Source organism: Sinocyclocheilus rhinocerous, unplaced genomic scaffold (genome assembly GCF_001515625.1).
Source record: "Sinocyclocheilus rhinocerous isolate Xijiao unplaced genomic scaffold, SAMN03320098_v1.1 scaffold2666, whole genome shotgun sequence".
In the NCBI taxonomy this organism is placed as follows: domain Eukaryota; kingdom Metazoa; phylum Chordata; class Actinopteri; order Cypriniformes; family Cyprinidae; genus Sinocyclocheilus; species Sinocyclocheilus rhinocerous.
This window is the reverse complement of record NW_015641019.1, coordinates 501,079-524,228: the sequence shown is the minus strand read 5'-3', so window position 1 is coordinate 524,228 and position 23,150 is coordinate 501,079. Positions and strand designations below refer to the sequence as shown.

At 36.0% G+C, this 23,150-nt stretch overlaps 1 protein-coding gene across 1 annotated transcript in view; it reads left to right on the top strand.

The window, feature by feature from the left end:
- The window catches only part of LOC107753909 (myc box-dependent-interacting protein 1-like), a 21,009-nt gene extending 3,031 nt beyond the window's left edge, over positions 1 to 17,978 (top strand). Inside the window, exons 4-19 of the mRNA XM_016570181.1 lie at positions 1,696 to 1,790; positions 3,434 to 3,469; positions 3,680 to 3,775; positions 7,271 to 7,378; positions 7,685 to 7,777; positions 8,524 to 8,609; positions 9,526 to 9,601; positions 9,691 to 9,746; positions 9,877 to 9,909; positions 10,436 to 10,499; positions 11,568 to 11,696; positions 14,500 to 14,523; positions 15,604 to 15,918; positions 16,136 to 16,201; positions 17,584 to 17,685; positions 17,761 to 17,978. Coding sequence (XP_016425667.1) covers positions 1,696 to 1,790; positions 3,434 to 3,469; positions 3,680 to 3,775; positions 7,271 to 7,378; positions 7,685 to 7,777; positions 8,524 to 8,609; positions 9,526 to 9,601; positions 9,691 to 9,746; positions 9,877 to 9,909; positions 10,436 to 10,499; positions 11,568 to 11,696; positions 14,500 to 14,523; positions 15,604 to 15,918; positions 16,136 to 16,201; positions 17,584 to 17,685; positions 17,761 to 17,862 — 1,481 coding nt within the window. The 3' untranslated portion in view covers positions 17,863 to 17,978. The remainder of the gene's footprint in view (positions 1 to 1,695; positions 1,791 to 3,433; positions 3,470 to 3,679; positions 3,776 to 7,270; positions 7,379 to 7,684; positions 7,778 to 8,523; positions 8,610 to 9,525; positions 9,602 to 9,690; positions 9,747 to 9,876; positions 9,910 to 10,435; positions 10,500 to 11,567; positions 11,697 to 14,499; positions 14,524 to 15,603; positions 15,919 to 16,135; positions 16,202 to 17,583; positions 17,686 to 17,760) is intronic.
- The last annotated feature ends 5,172 nt before the right edge of the window (positions 17,979 to 23,150 follow it).

Sequence of the window (23,150 nt, the reverse complement as noted above, 5' to 3'; positions counted from 1 at the left end):
GTAATATACTGCTTGCCTTGACATTTGACCTCTGACCCTTTTCGTAGTTCTTAAATATCTAGTGATGGTTTCTTCTCTCTCTGATCTCTATATCACAGGCTGATGGCAGCAAATTGCAGAAAGACTTCAAGGCATATTTGGCGGCAGTCAAAAGTAAGACTCTAATGGACCGTTCACACCAAGAACGAAAACTATAAAGATAACTAGGCTATATTAGCGTCCACACCAACGGGCAATATCGTCTGTTTATTCTAAGCGCACACTCGTCTGCCGCTTTAAATTCTCAAGCTCGTTATAGCAGGATTGATACTGATTGTGTGTCAATATTTTTATTGTTCATCAGCTGGGAAAAAAGTGATTCCAACGATATCGTTTCTCTGTGCCTTTATCGTTATAGCTGTGGTGTGGGCTTTTATTTAATATTGAGGATGATTTTTAGAATTGTATCTTCATCGTTATCTGTATAGTTATCATCCTTGGTGTGAACAGGCCTTAACTGTGTGTCTGTGTACTGTACAAAGAGAGTTTTAAAGAGATAGTTCACCAAAAATGAACATTCAGTCATCATTTACTCACACTCATGTTGTTCCAAACCTATATGACTTTCTTTCTACTGTGGAACCCAAAAGAATATATTTTGGTAACCATTGACTTTCATTGTGTGAACAAAAACACTGTGACATTATTCAAAATATATATATTTTTATGTTCCATAGAAGAAAGAAAGTCATAATTTTTCTTACACGACTTGAAAGTGAGTAAATGATGACAGTATTTTCTTTTTTTTTGGTGGGGGTGGGGTGAGCTATGCTTTTAACGCCTTTGTAGTGGCATATGACAACGTTTAAAGCAAGCTGAAAGCGAATCTAGTAAATTTGAAAGAAAATGCAAACACAATCATGTCCAAAAACATAAAAAAAACCCATCTGTTCATTATGGTCATAAGGCAAAAGTAGAACCAAATGTGAAATCACTCTATCATGCTCGTTTGTATTTAAATGCAGCCTTCTCTCGGATAGAATACAGGAAAGATTGTCACTGAACATACTCAGTCCTGCATCTATAGCTCTACCTGCCTCCATGTGTAACAGAGATAAGGGAGTCACAAATTCTTTATAGGTTGTAAACATGTGGAAAGTGTTTTCAGGTCTGGCCATATTGGTTTCCTCTTAAAGGGATAGTTCACCAAAAAATTCAACACTGTCATTATTTACTCACCCTCATTCTGTCATCATTTACTCACCCCATGTTTTTTTCTTCCTTGGAACATAAAAGTTTGACAAAATGTTGTTGCAGTTTTTTTTTTACATTAAAAGTGAATGGGGACTAGATCTGTCAAGCTCCAAAAATGACAAAAAGCACCATAAAAGCAGTCCGTACACTATATTACAAATGATTGAGACGTCATTTTCATTTATGGATGAACTACCACCTTCGGTGAGTAGTACATTAAAGAAATGCAAAGCAAGCAGACGGCCTTCTTCCTTTTACAGCAGTCTCTAAAAAGTGTGCTGCCCTAATGCAGAGCACCTTCCCCCTCAGCTTCCTCCCCTGTGGCCACAGCAGTTCTTACTTCTCTGAAAGACACAAAGAGAAATAGTATGCATGCGTGTTGGGTTGAGTGATGGAGCATTTGCCGTCATCTGTGTCAATGCCTACTGTGTCTCCTAGCTGACCCGTTTTTTGTTTCCGCAGCCATGCACGAGTGTTCGAAGCGTCTGCTTGACTGTCTGGCAGAAATGTACGACCCCGAGTGGTTTGGCAAAGAGGAGGTGGACTCCATCGCAGAGGTGTGTAAGGATGTCACTGGCAGAGCAAAACACTCTGTCTGGATTGTGTGACATTAGTGATTTCAATGTGAAAAATCTCATAGGAAAGTAAAATCTCTTTAATATGTCAGTTGTTTCTCCTTGAGTCTCTTGATTCTCACATGTGCCTCCTGAAAAAAGGGCCGCAGTAATCTCAAATGTGTCTCTTGTAGAGTTTCAGAAGAGATCTCAGTAATGTCACAAACCAGATACCAAACAAGAGGAAAATGTTAATGATCAGAGGAGACTAGATTCAATTTAATCAAGTCTCATACTTTTCTCAGATGTGCTAAGATACCAAAATCTGCCATTTTATTTGAATATACACTACCATTCAAAAGTTTGAGGCCAGTAATTTTGTATTTTTAAAGAAATTAATACTTTCATTCAGCAAGGACACATTAAATAGATCAAAAGTGACAGTAAATAAATTTGCAATGTTCATGAAAAGAATTATCACCGTTTCCACAAATGTATCAGGCAGCACAAATGTTGAAAACAGTTGTGCTGTTGAAAACAGCACAACTGTTTTCAACATTGCTAATAATAAAATAACGTTTATTGAGCACCAAATCAGCATATTAGACTGATTTCTGAAGGATCGTGTTGCACTGAAGACTGGAGTAATGATGCTGAAAATTCAGCTTTGCATCACAATGCAATGAATGACATTTTAAAATATATTAAAATATAAAACAGTTATTTTAAATTATAATAATATTACACAATATTACTGTTTTTACTGTATTTTTGGTCAGATAAATCAGCCTTGGTGAACATAAGAGATTTCAAAAACATTAGTAAAAATCTTTCCCACCCCTAACAGAAGTGTATATTTTAATTCTGAATCCCAAAAATTTAAATTTGCTAAGTATGTACTCACCCTCAGGCCATCTAAGACATAGATGAGTTTCTTTCTTCAGAATGAGAGTCCAAACAGCTGATAAAAACAACACAAAAGTGTGGATTATTGTGATGTTTTTATCAGTTGATTTGACTCTCATTCTGACGGCACCCATTCACTGCAGAGGATCCATTGGAGAGCATGTGATGTAATGCTAAATTACATCTTGGATGGCCTGAGGGTGAGTAAATTTTTGGGTGAACTATTACTTTAAAGGGACAGTTCACGCAAAAATGAAAATTCTGTCAATTACTGACTCTCATGTCGTTCCAAACCCGTAAGACCTTCGTTCATCTTCGGAACACAAATGAAGATATTTTTGATGAAATCCGAGAGCTTTCTGACCCTGCATAGACAGCAACGCAACTACCACGTTCAAGGCCCAGAAAGGTAGTAAGGACATTGTTAAAATAGTCCATGTGACATCAGTGGTTCAACCTTAATTTTATGAAGCTACGAGAATACTTTTTGTGCACAAAGAAAACCACAATAATTACTTTATTCAACAATAAAGGTCTTGCGGGTTTGGAACGACATGAGGGTGAGTAATTAATGACAGAATTTTCATTTTTGAGTGAACTATCCCTTTAAGACTGTATGCAAGTGAAAAATCGCTGCTGTCCACACTGATGCTTTGATCTCTGTTTTCTCATTATTCTGCAAATTGATTTTGTTTCCTACATTTCTTTGATTCCACTCACCCATCCCTCTGTGAGTAAAGGAGATGATAGAGAAAGAAATGGATAATAATCTGGAGGTAAACATGACCAATGACATCTCCAGACCACAGGTCTAGCCTAGAGCTGGTGCTGGTGATGCTAGAGTATGCTACTGCAGTGAAGTCTATTTTAGAATAGTTCTGTTCACATATATTTAGACTTTTGAAATCATGTGTTTTGTCAGAGTGTGAGAGAGACAGCGTAAGAATATGTCTTGCTGTGCATGTCTGATCACATTTGTTTTACAGGACACTGACCTCCTGTGGCAAGATTTCCACCAGAATCTTGTGGACAATAACCTCATTTCCATGGACACATATTTGGCTCAATTTCCAGACATAAAGGTTTGTTTTTGCTTTAATAAGTGGTACATGTAAGCATTTCAACATTTACAGGAGCTAGTTAGTTATTTTATTGCTGTCCGAATCCAGAATATCTGTGTTTTTCCACCCGTGTAAAATTCCCAGCTAAATTACCTACTGTTTTTGACAAACACCAAGGTTGTGTGGTAATTTAATTGCCGTGTGAATCCACATCTCTCAGTTTACAAGAAGGGATCAATCGAAAAGTGGTTTTGTAAATGTCTTTTGACCACTGCCAAGCACAGTATAATAATGGTTGTGCTTTGTGGTAATGTGCACGCATTTGAAATATGGACACTTTTATTACTGAAATGCTGGAAAATGTTTACAAGAATAATATTCCGTCACGGTTCCACTACAGTGAGTAGGAGCTGTTAAGAACAAAAAAAAGAAAAAAATCATGTACAACTTTGAAATGGGTCATTATTATGGTATGCAATAAATTTGTAAAATATTTATTATAAGCTATAAAGTTATACACTGTAAAAAAAACTATTTCAACTTAAAAACTTAAGTGTAAAAAACTTAAGTGTAATCAGTTTGGTTGTACAAGTCATTTCAACTTACATTACGTTAAACTGACTTAAAAAAAATCAAGCTAAATTTCATATCATTCATAACTTTTTTTTAACTTAAACTTCATAACTTATAAAAAAAGCTAAAACTGCTTTACTTATTTTGATGAGTTAAAGTAACGTAAAACCATAAGTTGTCATGACTTACTGATCATAATTTTTTACAGGGTATAAATTAGGGCTTGCACAATTAATTATTTTACTAACCGAGCAATAGTCAAATGTTTACCTTATGTAAATAAGAGTTTGCTTTAACTTATTTCTGCTAATTTCCATATTTTTGAAATAACATCAATTTGAAAGATAAAATGCAAGACAGAAATCCATTTCATCTATAGTGCATTGATTATCCTATTTTTTAAATAGTAATATTAAACATTTAAAAAATATTTAAAAATAAAATAATAAATAGAGATATTATTTTCCTGCCATTCAATTAAATATGAGAAATCCAAGCAATAACAGACATTAGGTGTGTTCGGTTTCATGCAGTGCTGTGCAAACCAATCGGTGGCTGACTTGAAGCAGTGCATGCCGGTTAGAAATTTTCTCGAGACAGCCTTCGTTCATCTTCGGAACACAAATGAAGATATTTTTGATGAAATCCGAGAGCTTTCTGACCCTGCATAGACAGCAACGCAACTACCACGTTCAAGGCCCAGAAAGGTAGTAAGGACATTGTTAAAATAGTCCATGTGACATCAGTGGTTCAACCTTAATTTTATGAAGCTACGAGAATACTTTTTGTGCACAAAGAAAACCACAATAATTACTTTATTCAACAATAAAGGTCTTGCGGGTTTGGAACGACATGAGGGTGAGTAATTAATGACAGAATTTTCATTTTTGAGTGAACTATCCCTTTAAGACTGTATGCAAGTGAAAAATCGCTGCTGTCCACACTGATGCTTTGATCTCTGTTTTCTCATTATTCTGCAAATTGATTTTGTTTCCTACATTTCTTTGATTCCACTCACCCATCCCTCTGTGAGTAAAGGAGATGATAGAGAAAGAAATGGATAATAATCTGGAGGTAAACATGACCAATGACATCTCCAGACCACAGGTCTAGCCTAGAGCTGGTGCTGGTGATGCTAGAGTATGCTACTGCAGTGAAGTCTATTTTAGAATAGTTCTGTTCACATATATTTAGACTTTTGAAATCATGTGTTTTGTCAGAGTGTGAGAGAGACAGCGTAAGAATATGTCTTGCTGTGCATGTCTGATCACATTTGTTTTACAGGACACTGACCTCCTGTGGCAAGATTTCCACCAGAATCTTGTGGACAATAACCTCATTTCCATGGACACATATTTGGCTCAATTTCCAGACATAAAGGTTTGTTTTTGCTTTAATAAGTGGTACATGTAAGCATTTCAACATTTACAGGAGCTAGTTAGTTATTTTATTGCTGTCCGAATCCAGAATATCTGTGTTTTTCCACCCGTGTAAAATTCCCAGCTAAATTACCTACTGTTTTTGACAAACACCAAGGTTGTGTGGTAATTTAATTGCCGTGTGAATCCACATCTCTCAGTTTACAAGAAGGGATCAATCGAAAAGTGGTTTTGTAAATGTCTTTTGACCACTGCCAAGCACAGTATAATAATGGTTGTGCTTTGTGGTAATGTGCACGCATTTGAAATATGGACACTTTTATTACTGAAATGCTGGAAAATGTTTACAAGAATAATATTCCGTCACGGTTCCACTACAGTGAGTAGGAGCTGTTAAGAACAAAAAAAAGAAAAAAATCATGTACAACTTTGAAATGGGTCATTATTATGGTATGCAATAAATTTGTAAAATATTTATTATAAGCTATAAAGTTATACACTGTAAAAAAAACTATTTCAACTTAAAAACTTAAGTGTAAAAAACTTAAGTGTAATCAGTTTGGTTGTACAAGTCATTTCAACTTACATTACGTTAAACTGACTTAAAAAAAATCAAGCTAAATTTCATATCATTCATAACTTTTTTTTAACTTAAATTTCATAACTTATAAAAAAAGCTAAAACTGCTTTACTTATTTTGATGAGTTAAAGTAACGTAAAACCATAAGTTGTCATGACTTACTGATCATAATTTTTTACAGGGTATAAATTAGGGCTTGCACAATTAATTATTTTACTAACCGAGCAATAGTCAAATGTTTACCTTATGTAAATAAGAGTTTGCTTTAACTTATTTCTGCTAATTTCCATATTTTTGAAATAACATCAATTTGAAAGATAAAATGCAAGACAGAAATCCATTTCATCTATAGTGCATTGATTATCCTATTTTTTAAATTGTAATATTAAACATTTAAAAAATATTTAAAAATAAAATAATAAATAGAGATATTATTTTCCTGGCATTCAATTAAATATGAGAAATCCAAGCAATAACAGACATTAGGTGTGTTCGGTTTCATGCAGTGCTGTGCAAACCAATCGGTGGCTGACTTGAAGCAGTGCATGCCGGTTAGAAATTTTCTCGAGACAGCGCAGACACCACATCACTGTGACGTATGGCATCAGAGTCATAGATATGATCAGAATACTGCGAGAGCGATTTAAGAGCAGTCGGCTGACTCTCCAGAGCAGCTGCAGGAGCTGGTGTAAATCGCCATACCAATGCATGACTTTTATCACTGATGTGCTATGAAAATTTATTACTGACGCCCCCCATGAGAAACAATTAGTGCCCAAATAGGGCTTTACATAGAAGATGTTCCGGCCACATCTAGACACCAGAATATAATCAAGACGTGCAGGTGCATCACATGGCAAGAACCCCCTAGTAACACTCACAACCTTATAACAACACCCTGGCAACCATTTATGGCCATTGTCTATTTACACTAGTTAGTTACTGCTGTGTTAGGTGGACTTGTGACTCTGACTCCCTCTGCAGGCTCGCATCGCTAAGCGCGAGAGGAAGCTGGTAGATTTTGACAGTGCCAGACATCATTTTACCTCTATACAGAAAAGCAAGAAAAAGGATGAGGCCAAAATTGCCAAGGTACCGGATGCTCGTTCCAGCTTGTTAATGTATGCTGATACTGTACTGTTAATGTATGCTGATACTGTACTGTCTGGCTTTTTGTCCTTAAACCTTGTTAACTAACCAACTCAACTTATAACTGCTATAATAATGAGTAATTCATGTATTGCAGTCAGTTTATATGCTTGAGTGAGTGTATGTGTGTGTTTGCACAAGCTTTTATCTTGCCTGATGAGATTTTGTGAGCTAACAACAGCACTTGAGTGTGTTTGTCGCTGTTCTCTCTTCTCTGGGTGTGTCACTCTCTCTTTGCTGCATGTCTAGCCTCTGGCTCTAGTGGAGATGGCTGCTCCCGGCTGGGCTCAGGGAATAATCACAGCACATCAGATCGCTCAAACTAACCTCTCGAGAAGCCAGGTGACTCAACTGTCACTCAGTCTGTAAACCCTCCCTTAATCTGCATAACCCCACCCATCTACTCACAGTCCACACCCACCCACACTTCTTATGTAGTATCTGTGTTCCTCAGGTGTATTTCCTTATAGTTTTTATGTCTGACATAAAAATTATTTTTGTTTAAAAGTTTGGGGTCAGTAAGATTTTTTAATGTTTTTGAAATAAGTCTTTTATGCTCACCAAGGCTGCATTTATTCAAAATTGAGTAATATTGTGAACTATTATTACAATTTTAATTAACTATTTTCCATTTGAATATATTTTCAAATTTATTCCTGTGATGCAAAGCTGAATCATCATTACTCCAGTCTTCAGTGTCACATGATCCTTCAGAAATCTTTCTAATATGCTAATTTGCTGCTCAAGAAACATTTCTTATTATCGTTTATGTTGAAAACAGTTTTTCTGCTTAATATTTTTGCGGAAACTGTGATTTTCACGATTCTTTTTAAAGTTTAAAACAATAGCATTTATTTTGCAGTCTTTACTTTCACTTTTGATCGATTTAATGAAATGACATGTGGGTGAGTAAATGTTTTATGTTTTAAATGCTCTCCGCAGATTCCAGTAAAAAGGAATCAGATCACAGGGTCCATTTGTCCACAGTCTATTCGTGCAGAGTTGAATGCGTAATTCTTTGTATATGCATTTTCATAAATTATAGTGTCTTTAGCCTAATGACCGTGTGTGTTTGTGTGTGTGATTAGGCCGAGGAAGATTTGGGCAGAGCTCAGAAGGTATTTGAGGAGATCAATTATGATCTCCAGGAGGAACTTCCCACCCTGTGGAACAGGTAATAACCACATATTCATCCTGCCATGATCTCTCTGTTTATCTCTATTATTCCTTCCCCTTTCTATCATCTTAAAGCAGTGGTTCCCAATCCTGGTCCTGGAGAACCCCCAACACTACACTGTTTTGGTGTCTCTCTTATCTGACACACACATTTGAGGTCTTGGAGTCTTCACTAATGAGCTGATGAGTTGAATCAGGTGTGTTTGAATAGGGAGACATCTAAAATGTGCAGTGTTGGGGGGTTCTCCAGGACCAGGATTGGGAACCACTGTCTTAAAGGAATAGTCCACCTAAAAATGAAATGCCATCACATTGTTCTAAACTTATTTTATTTTTATTTTTTTTCCGTGGAACACAAAAGGATTATTTTGTAGGATCTTCACACAGCTCTTTTCCATATAATAATAGTTCAAACAAAGTGATCACATCTGACAAGCTCCGAAAAGGACAAAAATGCAACATAAAAGCCATACAATAGCTACGACAGAGAGGACACATTTTTCTTAATTTTTTATTTATTTTTTACATTGACATTACAAAAGTCTTTACTGTCACTTTTTTATTTAATGCATCCTTGCTAAATACAAAAAATCTTATTGACCCTAAACTGTTGACTTGTATGGCTTAAGACTTGCAATATAGCATGAGTCCTATTTTTATGATATTTTATGTTGTTATTAGTCCTTTTGTGAGCTTGAGAGATCACAATGAACTGTCTTTATATGAAAAGCTGTGCAAATATTCTTCTTTTGTGTTCTAAAAAAAAACATGAATAACATTTGAATAACATGACAACAAGTAAATAAGAGAATATACATTTTTGGTGTATTTTGGTGAGAATATAAATTTTTTGGTGTATGTTTTTCCTTTAAAAGAACTGATGTTGACTTGTCTCTGTCTCTCTCTCTCTGCAGTCGTGTTGGCTTGTATGTGAACACATTTCAGAGCGTTGCTGGCCTGGAGGAAAAATTTCACAGGGACATGGGCAAAGTGAGCCAATAATAAGAGACTTGTTAACAAGAGATAAATAAGATTATTGTTGTTAGTTACCAGGGTATGTTGCACTCTCTCACTCACAGCTGAACCTGAATCTGAGTGATATTATGACCAAACTGGATGAGCAGCGTCTAGCCAAGTGAGTGCTTTTATCCTGGGATATTTCCTGTCTGTATAGACACTTCTGGTTTCCTGTAGTTTAGCTCACAGATGTGTGAGTTCTTGTTTTCCCTGTAAATTAAACCAACCCTCCCCCAAATAACCCACAGAAAAGGTGTCACGACAGCAAGCACTGGGAAGAGGTAACAGCTCCCATGTTTTATATGTGTTCATGCAACATTTATTGCATTAAAGATGCACTTCAACAAGGTTATTTAAATCACGCTCTCCCTTCTCATATAATATCTCGTTTTGGTGTAAATCTCTTTAATGACTTAAGAAATTCAGCTGAGATTTGCACTTTTTTGTTGTTTTATTTTACACATGAAGGAAAAACAAATGTTTTGTCTCTCAGGCCTTCTTCTGAAGAAACAACTGAATTTTTGGTGCAATTCACAGCTGAATTATTAAAGATGCACTAATACTTGATTGCTGTGGAAAATTACCGCTTGCATGGGACCGCGTGTATATGCTGAAATGAAAAATATAACTGCATGTCTGGAATGTCTTTGAAATGCAGTAATTGTGCATGGTAGTGATTTAAACCATTCTGCCTGCAGTATTAACGCTGATCTCTGCTGCCACCTAGTGATCAATTCAAGTCAGGACACCCATGACTGTGCAATGCCAAGTGGAGTATTTATTTACCAATGTGCGTTTTTCATGCAGTGAAGAAGCAGCCAACCACAACCTCTCTGAGTCTGGGTCAGATGCCCCTAAATCACCAGCAGAGGTATTGTGAGAAAGCTGATGTTTTTATGTGCTCTATATTATGTTTTTAAATTTGTGTTTTGTTTGTTTGTCTTACAGTGTGTATAAAACTAAAAACTAAAGAAGCAAAAAAATAAAATAAAATAAAATAAACCAAATACTTTTTTAATGCATTTATACAGCATACATTGCAGTGAGGTTTTTGTACTGTGCATCCTCATAAATAAGTGATGGCTCACCTCATAGGAGAAAATGTTGAATTATTTTTTTTACTCTTAAAAAATGTGAAGAGTTTAGACCAGTATTTATAATTAACCTTACAGCAGTGTTATTCTAGTATTATTTATTTATTATTATATAGCATTATATATAGAGTATTTATTCATATTTTTTAATTTCCATTTTTCTTTTAATTTTATTTTAAGTTTGAGCAATTTTGATAAGTGCTTTTGTCATTTTTATTCTTTTTAATAGTACCACAGCTTAAGCTGATTTTATTTCAGTTGCCGAGACATTTCTAAAACGTTTTTTAAGTTTACGTTTTTCATCTAATATTTGTTATTTTATTCCAGCTTTATTTATATTATAGTATTTATTAACATTTTTATTTTTATTTTTATAATTTCAGTTTTCATTTTAACGTTAGTTTAATTTTTAGGAATTTGTTGTGTGGTTGTGTATTTTGTAAAAAAAAAAATAATAATAATTTTTTACAAAATAGTTCTATTTAGCTTTTATTTATTTTATTTCTGTTTTAGTTTTAGTACCACAGAACCACACAACTTATTTTATTTCAGTTAGTTGCCAAGACATTTATAAAAGTTTTTCATCTAATATTTATATTTTATTTAATTTCAGCTTTATTTCTATTAATGAAAATGATTTGTAGTAGTTTTAGTTTAACAATAACAACACTGCCTTACAATAGAGTTTGTAGATAAGTAGGTAAACATGAGTGTGTGTGTGTAAGCAAACTTAAAGCATGTTATCAAAAATCTAATCAGGAGCAGTTATGAGTTGGCGTTTTATTAACCCTGAGTGTGCTGTGTGTCCTTGTGTGTGTGTCTGCATGTGTGTGTTGGTGTGGCAGTCCAGAGAAAGACCGCCGGTCTCACAGCCGCCCAGGCCGGCTTCATCTCAGGAGGTGAAACAGGATAACATCATTGACCTGTTTGAGGATGCAGTGGTGCCTGAAATTAACATTTCAACCCAGCCACAGGTCAGAGGTCAAATGACTCCCATCCTCCTCTTAGCACACCAATCTCTTCTTGGCTTCATCTCCATTTCATTTATTCATCATCTTCATTCTTAATTAGCATGTTCATCCTCCATTTCCACCTTGCAAGTGACTGTCGCCATCCTATTATTAAAGGGGTCATATGATGCGATTTCAATTTTTCCTTTCTCTTTGGAGTGTTACAAGCTCTTGGTGCATAAAGAAGGTCTGTAAAGTTGCAAACACTAAAGTCTCAAAACCAAAGAGATATTCTTTATAAAAGTTAAGAGTTAACCACGCCTACCTAAAACGGCTCGTTCTAACACACCCCCACATACCTACGTCACTATGTGGGAAGATTTGCATAACACCGCCCAAATGTTCACGCAAAGAAAAAAGGCGTAACTTTTATTCTCACTGTAGTATTGTTGAAACTGCCGCCATGTCGTGGAGACGCTGTGTGTTTCGTTGTGAAAGCGAAACTACTTTGTTTGGCCTTCCAAAAGAGGACGATATCCGCTTCATCATGCCTAGAGCTGATCCGTGCTGGTCGCTAAGGGAATACATCAACTTTGCGCTGTGGATAACCGGATCGGCTTTCACCGTGGACGAAGCCCGGGGTCGTCACATGTGGTTGCCGCAAGCCCACCCACCGCCGCTCACTCTAGGCCTCCGCTCACTCTAGCCCACCGTGTGTGACGCTGTGTGTTTCGTTGTGAAAGCGAAACTACTTTGTTTGGCCTTCCAAAAATGGACACGACTAGAAATCAGTGGTTAAGTTGTATTTACAACACTGTTCCAGAACACTTCAACCCAGTTTTGTAAAAATCGACGCGTTTCAAAAAGGCGGGGCATAGAGGAGAAACAATAATGTACAGTATGTGGAAAATAATGTGTTTTTTTTACTTTAAACCGCATAAACACATTTCATTACACCAAATACACAAAATAATGTTCTTTTTAGCAGCATCATATGACCCCTTTAACTCTCTTTCTGCTTATTCAACTGAAGTATCACTGGCTTTTGTCAACATTACCATCTTCTCTTTATGCAAACCAGTGATTCCACTAAATATGGTCATTTCTGTAGTAAAGCTGGTGTTTTATACTGTGCTCAGCAGTGTAATGGTCCAGTAGTGTGTAGGCTGCTGGATTTAGATCTGGATGCTTGGCAAGCAATCAGCGCTGCTCCAGCCCACCAGCTGGGGGTCAGAGGACAGGAAGGGGCAGGGTGGCAAAGGGTAAAGGTCAGGGCTCAGAGACAAGAAAAACCACCCGAAAACTGCATACTACTCTGCTATTTCTGCTATAGAAATATATGGTAAAAGTAGTAAGAGTAGTATGCAGTTCTGAATTCAGCACATGCTGCCATCTAAGATGCATGCAACAGGTCGGCCTCTTGAGTTTTGAAGTGAAATTAAATTTCTGCATGTTTCCCCTTTGAGTTTTTGGGAACTGAAATGCCACTTTCAGCATGTAACGCAATAACTGCATGCATGTGATGCGTGTTAACTTGCTTCCTACTAGCTCCCAAAACAAGGTCCAGGGAACAGAAAAAACAGACATTTACAAAAAATAAAATATATAAAATATACACAACCATTCAAAAGTTTGGGGTCAGTAAGATTTGAACACATGAATACTTCTTCAGCAATGATGCTTTTGAACTTTCTATTCATAGATTCCTGAAAAATGTCTCAATTTCCACAAAAATATTATACAGGACAACTTTTTGCAACATCGATAATAATGAGAAATGTTTGTTGAGCAGCAAATCAGCATATTAGAATGATTTCTGAAGGATCATGTGACACTGAAGACTGGAGTAATGATGCTGAAAATTCAGGAATAAATTACATTTAAAATATATTCACATAGTTAGTGAAGTGACATGTGGCCAAGTATGGTGACCCATACTCGGGATTAGTGCTCTGCATTTATCCCATCCAAAGTGCACACACACAGCAGTGAACACACACACACCGTGAACACACACCCGGAGCAGTGGGCAGCCATTTTTTGCTGCGGCGCCCGGGGAGCAGTTGGGGGTTCGGTGCCTTGCTCAAGGGCACCTCAGTCGTGGTATTGAAGGTGGGAGAGAGCGCTGTACATTCACTCCCCCCACCTACAATCCCTGCCGGTACGAGATTCGAACCTACAACCTTTGAGTTATGAGTCCGACTCTCTAACCATTAGGCCACGACTTCCCTATTGTTATGTTAAATAATAATAGTATTCAAAATATTAAAGTTTGCAATGTATTTTTGATCAGTAATATGCAGCCTTGGTGACTTTTTCAAAAACATATTAAAAAATGTACAAACCCCAAACTTTTCAATGGTAGTGTATAAACAAATATTTGGGCTAATTTTACTTTGTTGTCAGCTACTTATTGTATTGTAATACTCTCAGCTCTGTTTGACACATTTTACCATGGTTATATTCACTCCACAGAATTCCATCAATTTTCCCCTAAAATCTCAGCAAAAATGCAGTAATCAGTCTTTAGATTCTATTGTCTGGGGATTATTCATTGCGAATATTACTGTATATTAATTTTCTACTTACTCCTCTACATGGTGTTCCAGTATCCACTATTAGATCACTTCACCTTTAACAAATGCTCTCTTCTCATGTTTGCTGCAATAAAAAAAAATCTCTGAACACTGTTATGAGCACAAGCTCCTGTAAGTGGGCTTTATAAGAGCTCTCTTCTTACTGTTGACATGGTGATAGACATATACTTTGCACTCTTATTATGGGCCTCATTTATCTCACTCTGTCTTTCTGTGCTGCCTCATGGAAGGAGGCTTCATGGGATTCATGGGAGGTAAGATCTTGTGCTGTGTTGGTACTCTTGCAATCATGGATCAGATCTCTCTTGATATAATCTTAGTGGTTTTTGTGGTCTGATTGATCATGGCAGTGGGTTGCACTCAAAGAGCCAAAAAGAACCATTTGATGGGGCTTTTGGATGAAAGTCTTCTACAATCTTTGGATTGACAAATTAAAAACAAAACCACACACAAACTAACAGACATTTAGCAAAAGTTAAACCATATTCAATAGTTTTAATAGACACAGTATGTCTCATGTTCAGCCAAATTATTTATGCTGGAATTCATACTCGGTTGATTTGTGAGCTGAAAACACAAGTCCATTACAAAAACAAGAAAAAACTTTATATCTTAATATAGACAAGTAAAAAAATACAATGTACAGTTTGCTTTGCTCAGGGGTTCACATGCACCTCTATTTGGGTTTGTGTGTGTGTAAATCTTGCTACGTGGTGAATTCTATAATAACAGATTTCACTCATTTTACAAGACTTAAAAGATTTACACTGTAAAATGTAATTAATTAAATAAAATAAATAATGTATAGTAATTGTCAGGGTTATTATCCTAACCCTAACATTTTGAACAATTTTTTAATAGAAATAAGGCTGAAGTAAAATATAAATTTAGATGAAAAACCTACAATTATTTCAGTTAGTTGCCAAGGCAACATTTCTCACTTTCGTTTAGTTTGAGTTGAAGCAGTAAAATTACTTACTAAAAATAAAGTAAAAACTAAAACTGAAATAAAAATAAATGAAAACTTTTTAAATAAACAAAAACTTATAAAAAATGGCTTAACAAAATTACTAAAAAAATTTAACTAAAATTGAAATATAAATAAATAAAAGCTAATTCAAAATATTAATAAAAAACTACAAATAATCCTAAAATAACCATTTTGGGAGTTTAGAATGAATAATTCACGTCTCTTCATCTTTTAATTCATTTATTCCCTTTTTCTTGCTAATTATTTGCGCCTTTTGCCGTATTGCCTGCCCTTTTCTCCCGGCATCTATTTTACCTCCCAAAATCCAACAAACAATCCTGGTGACCCTTCCTCCCCATCCCAGCCTGGTCAGAGCCCTGCTGCAGACCCCTCCCAGCAGTGGGACACGGATGAAGAAGCTGCTGCTCAGTCTTACAGCCAGCAGCCATTTGAAGCTCCCCGCTGGGATGAGCAGGAGAGCGTGTCTGCGCAGTCAGGCTGGGGCAATGAAACAGCTACGCCTGCGCAGCCGGACTGGGAGGGCGATGGTGTGGAGCACTGGGGCGAGGAAGGGTCCCAGGTAGGGCAAAAGCAAGACGCAGATACAAACTGGGGCCGTGGTACGGCTCAGGCTTGGGAGGCGGAGTCAGAGCGGCCTCAGTGGGAGGAGCTTCAAATTGTAAGAGGAACAAGATTAATCGTGGTTGTATTGTGGAGTAATGTCATAGAGTTAGGATGGTTCAGAAGTAGATCATGTTGTTCTGTGGTGTGGATGCTTTCCATAGTGGTCATGTTAAATGTCCCTTTTGTGTACATTTCTATGTATAGAAGGTTTGTTTTATTCTGTTGAGTTGCTCAGGTGTAATTAACTGTTTCTCTTTATTCTTTGTATTTAGAATGAAGCGCCAACAGTGACAAACGGCTCATCAGATGCAGAGCTTCCTCCATCTGTTCTCTATAAGGTAAGTTGCACTGGGAACCCAAGATCTCAGAGTTTTAACATGGTAGAATTGACTATATTATACAATATTATCTACAACATCACTGTATTTTACTGTATTTTGATCAAATAAATGCAACCTTGTTGCGCATAAGAGACTTCTTTCAAAAACATTGACCCCTGTCAGTAATACAGCACTATGGAAGTCAATGGCTACCCGCAACAGGTTACCAACATTACCAATATCTTCTTATCTTCAGAAGAAAGAAACTCATACAGGTTTGGAACAACAAGAGGGTGAGCAAGCGATGACAGATTTTCATTTTCAAAAATGAAAATTCTGTCACAATACTTATTCACCCTCATGTTCTTCCAAACCTGTATGACTTTCTTTTTGTTGTGGTCTTTCTGGACACTCTTTTCAATATAATATAACTGAGGCTATGAATCTCCAAAATGACAAAAACCATCATTAAACTATTATAAAAGTAGTCCATATGACTAATGCAATACAGTTGTGGTCAAAAGTTTACATACACCTTGCAGAATCTGCAAAATGTCAATTATTTTACCAAATAATACAGGATCATACAAAATGCATGTTATTTTTATTTAGTACTGACCTGAATAAGATGTTTCACATAAAGGACATTTACATATCGTCCACAAGAGAAAATAATAGCTGAATTTATAAAAATGACCCCGTTCAAAAGTACATACAGTATATAGTAAAACAGTAAAATGTATAAATATTATCACTATTTATAATAAGTATTTTCTATATTTTATTATATTTTAAAATGCAATTTATTACTGTCATGGCAAAGTCTTCAGTGTCACATGATCCTTCAGAAATCACTCTTAATATGCCGATTTGCTGCTCAAGAAATATTTCTCATCACTGATGAAAACAGTTGTTCTGTTTAATATTTGTTTATTTTTTTGTTTTTTTGGAAACCATGATACATTTTTCAGGATTCTTTGATGGAAAATGTTTGATACAAAGTTCAAAAGAACAACATTTATTTGAAATTGAAATTAGAATTTTTTTTGTAACAATGTAAAAGTCTTTACTGTCACTTTTGACATCTTTTATGAATAAATTTCTTCTCTCTTTTAACAAAAAGAATATTTGTTTATTTTTTTGTTTTTTTGGAAACCATGATACATTTTTCAGGATTCTTTGATGGAAAAACGTTTGATACAAAGTTCAAAAGAACAACATTTATTTGAAATTGAAATTAGAATTTTTTTTGTAACAATGTAAAAGTTTTTACTGTCACTTTTGACATCTTTTATGAATAAATTTCTTCTCTCTTTTAACAAAAAGAAATCTTGCTAAGCCCACATGTTTGATTAATGGTATGTGTATAAATCGAATTTACTAACATGATTTTTTGGTAGGTGAAAGCAATACATGACTACGGAGCAACAGACAGCGATGAGCTTGATCTGAAGGCTGGTGACATTGTGCTTGTGCTTGCCTTTGCCAACCCAGATGAACAGGTGAGTCATGGCACCCATGTTTATACATGCATTCAATCGGACAATGACTCATTGTCTTTTTGTTTGTGTGCGCAGGATGATGGCTGGTTAATGGGTGTAAAAGAGTCACACTGGCTTCAGAATAAAAACCTCCTAGCTAAAGGAGTCTTCCCTGAAAACTTCACCCAGAAACTGTGAGCGGAACAGCCCTCTCAGAATCACCTGTTCTTATCCGTTGTTTTCTCACCACTTTACTGTGATAACATTTTTTATAAAACATCTTCAAAAATAAGGGCTTCTCAAGCACAAAAAAAGCTCTATTCTACATACTGTGGTCACTTGTAGAATTGGAGTAAGAATAAACGATAAGATTTGATAATATTTGCAGCAGCATGCTTTACCCTAAACTTCATAAAGTAATATGGGCCACATACACCCTTGCAGCCAAACTAGCTTGTCAATTCACCTTTTAGTGCTTAATCCTGATCTGTACACGCACAGTTTAGTAATTTATGGAAGTGACAACTGCATTTACAAAACTTTTTTGCAACGTGTTTGCAACCGAAGTAAACAACTAGTTGCTAATGACAAATTGAAATGCATATCAGAGATGTGTCACTCTTCTTTGTGCGAGGTGCAAGCACATCACAGGGAAAGAGATACGACCCTTGACTCATTTGTGTTGCCAAGTCTTGCTAGAATACAACAGCAAACAAACAAAAACTAAACCTAAATAAATTTATATGATTTATATTGGAATAAGACTAAAATATTGCAACCTGCAACTGCCTACTTTAACAACTGGATCGCTTTATGAGCGAAACGATGAGCCCAAATATGCTTATAATAAGGGGACATGGCAACACTACAAGACTTTTGACACTGACCATTCAACACTGCACATATATGTGACCCTGGAGCACAAAACCAGTCTTAAGTCGCTGGGGTATATTTGTAGCAATAGCCAAAAATACATTGTATGGGTCAAAATTATCGATTTTTCTTTTATGCCAAAAATCATTAGGATATTAAGTAAAGATCATGTTCCATGAAGATATTTTGTAAATTTCCTACCGTAAATATATCAAAACTTAATTTTTGATTACTAATATGCATTGCTAAGGACTTCATTTGGACAACTTTAAAGGTGATTTTCTCAGTATTTTGATTTTTTTGCACCCTCAGATTCCAGATTTTGTATTTTGCCAAATATGGTCATATCCTAACAAACCATACATCAATGGAAAGCTTATTTATTCAGCTTTCAGATGATGTATAAATCTCAATTTCAAAAAATTGACCCTTATGACTGGTTTTGTGGTCCAGGGTCACATATTTGAAACTAAAAACACAACACCTCTGTTGGCAGTGATATGGTTAAAACTGCTGAACATAACCAGTATTTGGTCACTGTAATATTACTTCAGTCAAAAATACTATATACTAAACGGGCAAGATGCCAGAATGTTGCTATGATTACCATGTCAATCATCACAATTTCAGGACCGAGTTCTGCTCCACACACACAAAATGATCATTTAGGGGATTCACACTTGTACACTCTAATATATATATTTAGCGTCCTCTCGTTCATTTCATAAACACACTTTTGTAATGGGATCCATTTAAAGGGCCTTAAAGCTAAGCCTCACTTGTTTCTTAATACTTCTAATGTGATATTACCATCCAAAACAACACTAAACTGACAGCACTTTGATAACTTATTCCTTGGTTATAACAGCTACTAACAATATAAAACAAAGCTCCAGCTTCCCCAATCTGACTTGATTATATGTTTCATGTGCATTTATTGTCATGGGAACAGTCTGGGAACAGATGAGAAATGTTTGTTCCTGGGCTCCATGGCCACCCAGCCGGTTAACAATAGTTTACAGAATTAATTAGGGTTCAGATATGACATAATAAGCGCTTCAGGTGAGTGCCAGGGTCAGTTTGCACTGCTTATGTAGAGACAGAAACAAAGAGAAAGAGCTTTTAGAGAAGTAGATTTGGCTGATAGTATACTTTTGAGTGTAACTGGATAAATGCACAAAATGCTAAAACACATGAAGAAGACAAGGGTAAAAAAAAACACATGCCATATCCAAAACAGCGCAGTCACACTTGTACACTCTAAGAAATGCTGGGTTAAATACAACCCAGTGCTGGGTAAAATAGGGACAAACCCAGCAATTGGGTTGTTTTGACCCAACGGTTGGGTTAAATGTTTAACCCAACCTTCTGGGTAGTAACCCAACCACTGGGTCAAAACAACCCAATTGCTGGGTTTGTCCCTATTTTACCCAGCACTGGGTTGTATTTAACCCAGCATTTTTTAGAGTGTATTTAAATGCGGTTGTCACTCCTGAAACTTTACAGTGTGAACGTGGCCATGACACCACAATTAAAAAAATCGCTAATAGGGATGAAGACTGGGGCCGATTTGATTGGTGTTTGTCACTGGGCTAATTTGGGAAGTTTCTTTAGTACACGAAGCATCAGATTTTTTGCCCTGAATGTGACATGCATGAAATCTTTTACTCTTTTGCTTAGTCAACATGAAATACTAAATTTTTAACATGCTTACTGTTCACAATTCTTCAGTGCTTGTTCCACATACAGTAAAATAAAAAAATGTGTAAAATCGGTTAGAGACTGTTTCCACCAAGTATAAATAGAAACAAATAGCATCTTGTTTACAAGTGCAGCGAATGATAGATGCTCTTCACATGAAGTGTAAATAGAAGTAATAAGATAAAATATCTTGTGGGCAGAGTTAGTAAAAGTTGCCTATGTCAAAAAGGTTGTCTACCTACATAGCCGGCTGATGTCTCAAACCAATCAAGTCCTGAAGTCCCACTCTACAGTACATCCTGTTTTATTCAGAAATACAGCATATTTAGGGAATAAAGTGGGAAGTGCAAACTCCATTTCATGTTGACTTTAAAATCAGGAAATTCTGCTGGTTTTATTATCTCTAGATTCTCCTGTACAACCCCTTATTACAATTATATTTTAACATGTTCCCTAGATGGGGTTTCTAGCATTGCATGTGAGGGGCTCATCTCAATACTCTTATGATCAAAAACTTTATATTTATGTTTTTCTTTGTACTGTTATTGAGATCTTCAGGTATATGCCACCAAAGATTATGAAAAGTATGCGAGGGGACAAACCACTGTGTTGTACTGTATCATGAACAACAGTTTGCTTGAAACACTTTTTGCAATGTATTTTAAAATCGAATAGGTTTAATCATTTGTCATGTTGCATGAATGTTTTATAGTTCCGTTTAGACAGGTGCACAAAGGATTTATTCTTTAAAGAACTGGAGAGGATCAGACAAATCTCTTAATAAAATAGAAAATCATGTCAAAAATACAGATTTTAATTTTCATATTGATCTGGGAAAATGTAGTCTGTGATGCACTAATACTGTGATGGCAGGCAACATTAAGGTGGAAACACTGAATGAATTGAGCAGGGTTTATTCACATACTTTACTGAGATTGTACAGTATTTCTCCACCACTGTGATCCAGGCCGAATCTGTTATTTAAAATCTGGATATATGCCTGGTTATAATACCGCTGCCATGCTCGATAGAAATATCCACACTAACATCTCTTTTTAATCTTTTTCAAATTCAGTTTTCTAAAATGTTAATTACATCAGGTAAGAAATGCCACTGCATTGTTAAATGACTTATATTCAGTATTTCAGCACATTTAGCACCTGGATAAAGTGGATTGGTTGAAATGCAAAAGTGCTGCAACTAAATCGGCCCTCTGTTTTAATGCCTAATGATATAACCTGATATCAAATATACAGGGATTCTGCTTTTGCCAAAACAGCGTAGAATCTCCCAAGTAGGGTAAACTAGCTGCTAATTTGTGAACTGTTACTCTAATGTATTGTCGACTCTCACATGGTCAGTACTGTGTAAATCTAGAGTTTATATAATATCTCTCTCTGACCTGTTTACATATCAGAGCTCAGCTGTAATTTTCTTACCTGGTAAGCTCTTCGAATCAGTTTTGAATATTAAAATATGTATCAGGCATTTGAACAAACAGACAGCTGCAAGAGGTCTAGTCTTTTCACGGTTCCTTCTAACAAAAAAACGTGTGAATGTTGAAAGTGACTCCAAATGTTCTGATATTTAAAACTAGCCTGTGAAAAAACTGAGCTGTATCTCATTAACTATATATACATTTAATCAGAAAGGGAAAATGTCCTGCAACATTTTGGTAGCTTAGGATGTTCTGTCTTAATATGCAGTTCTCTGTAAGAAGTACCCTGTCAAGAAGCATATTAAAATTAAAATCATACTGAACTTATATATATATCTGACAGCACTTTGATAACTTATTCCTTGGTTATAACAGCTACTAACAATATAAAACAAAGCTCCAGCTTCCCCAATCTGACTTGATTATATGTTGCATGTGCATTTATTGTCATGGGAACAGTCTGGGAACAGATGAGAAATGTTTGTTCCTGGGCTCCATGGCCACCCAGCCGGTTAACAATAGTTTACAGAATTAATTAGGGTTCAGATATGACATAATAAGCGCTTCAGGTGAGTGCCAGGGTCAGTTTGCACTGCTTATGTAGAGACAGAAACAAAGAGAAAAGTAGATTTGGCTGTTACTTCATAAACACACAAACTGCTAAAACACATGAAGACAAAAAAAAACCTACAAATTTTAGAGAATGAAAACCATAAGTCTGATTAATATAATAATATGAACCTCTCCTCAACAAGATGCATGACATTCATGCCCGTACCACATACCAGTTTACATGCCATATTTTAAAAATACAAATATAACCACAATGCTTTAAAAATGTCTGTAATTTTAAGAAAATATAGTCCACATTACAACTATAAGAGCGATTTTTCCAGTTAAGGGACAACACTGAAAGCCAATCAAGATGGACTTTTAAGCGTTTAGATTAGACACAACATTATTGTCTGTTGGTATGAATGCTCATATAGTTATCATTACAGTTTTCATTTTTGGTGTGAACAGGCCTTTAAAGAGTTCGATCAAATCCCTAACCTTGAGTATGAGCAATAGTGATTGTGCCACAGTGTGTCAAAGGTTCAACGTTGTTGGAACAAAGATTAAGTTCACATTCCTAAGTTTTTAGATTGTTCTTCCATTGGTGATACAAACCCCACCAAAGATGTGATCCACCAGTGCAGGGTTGAATATTAATGGCTGTGGGTGAATGGACGAATGTTGACCTGTTAGAGTGTGCCTTTTTCAGGAAACAAGAAGCACTGGGATGTGACTAGGCCTGTTTGTTCAGTGCACTGCGGTCATCTATGATTGACATTCACATAATTGTACTTATCCCTTTAAGTTGCCAACAACAAACCATGTTACCATGGCATCAGCTTGCTCTTTATATAGTGATGATATCGTCACAGAGAACATACACAACACTTCTCAACTGAACTCTTAACGTCGTAGGCCA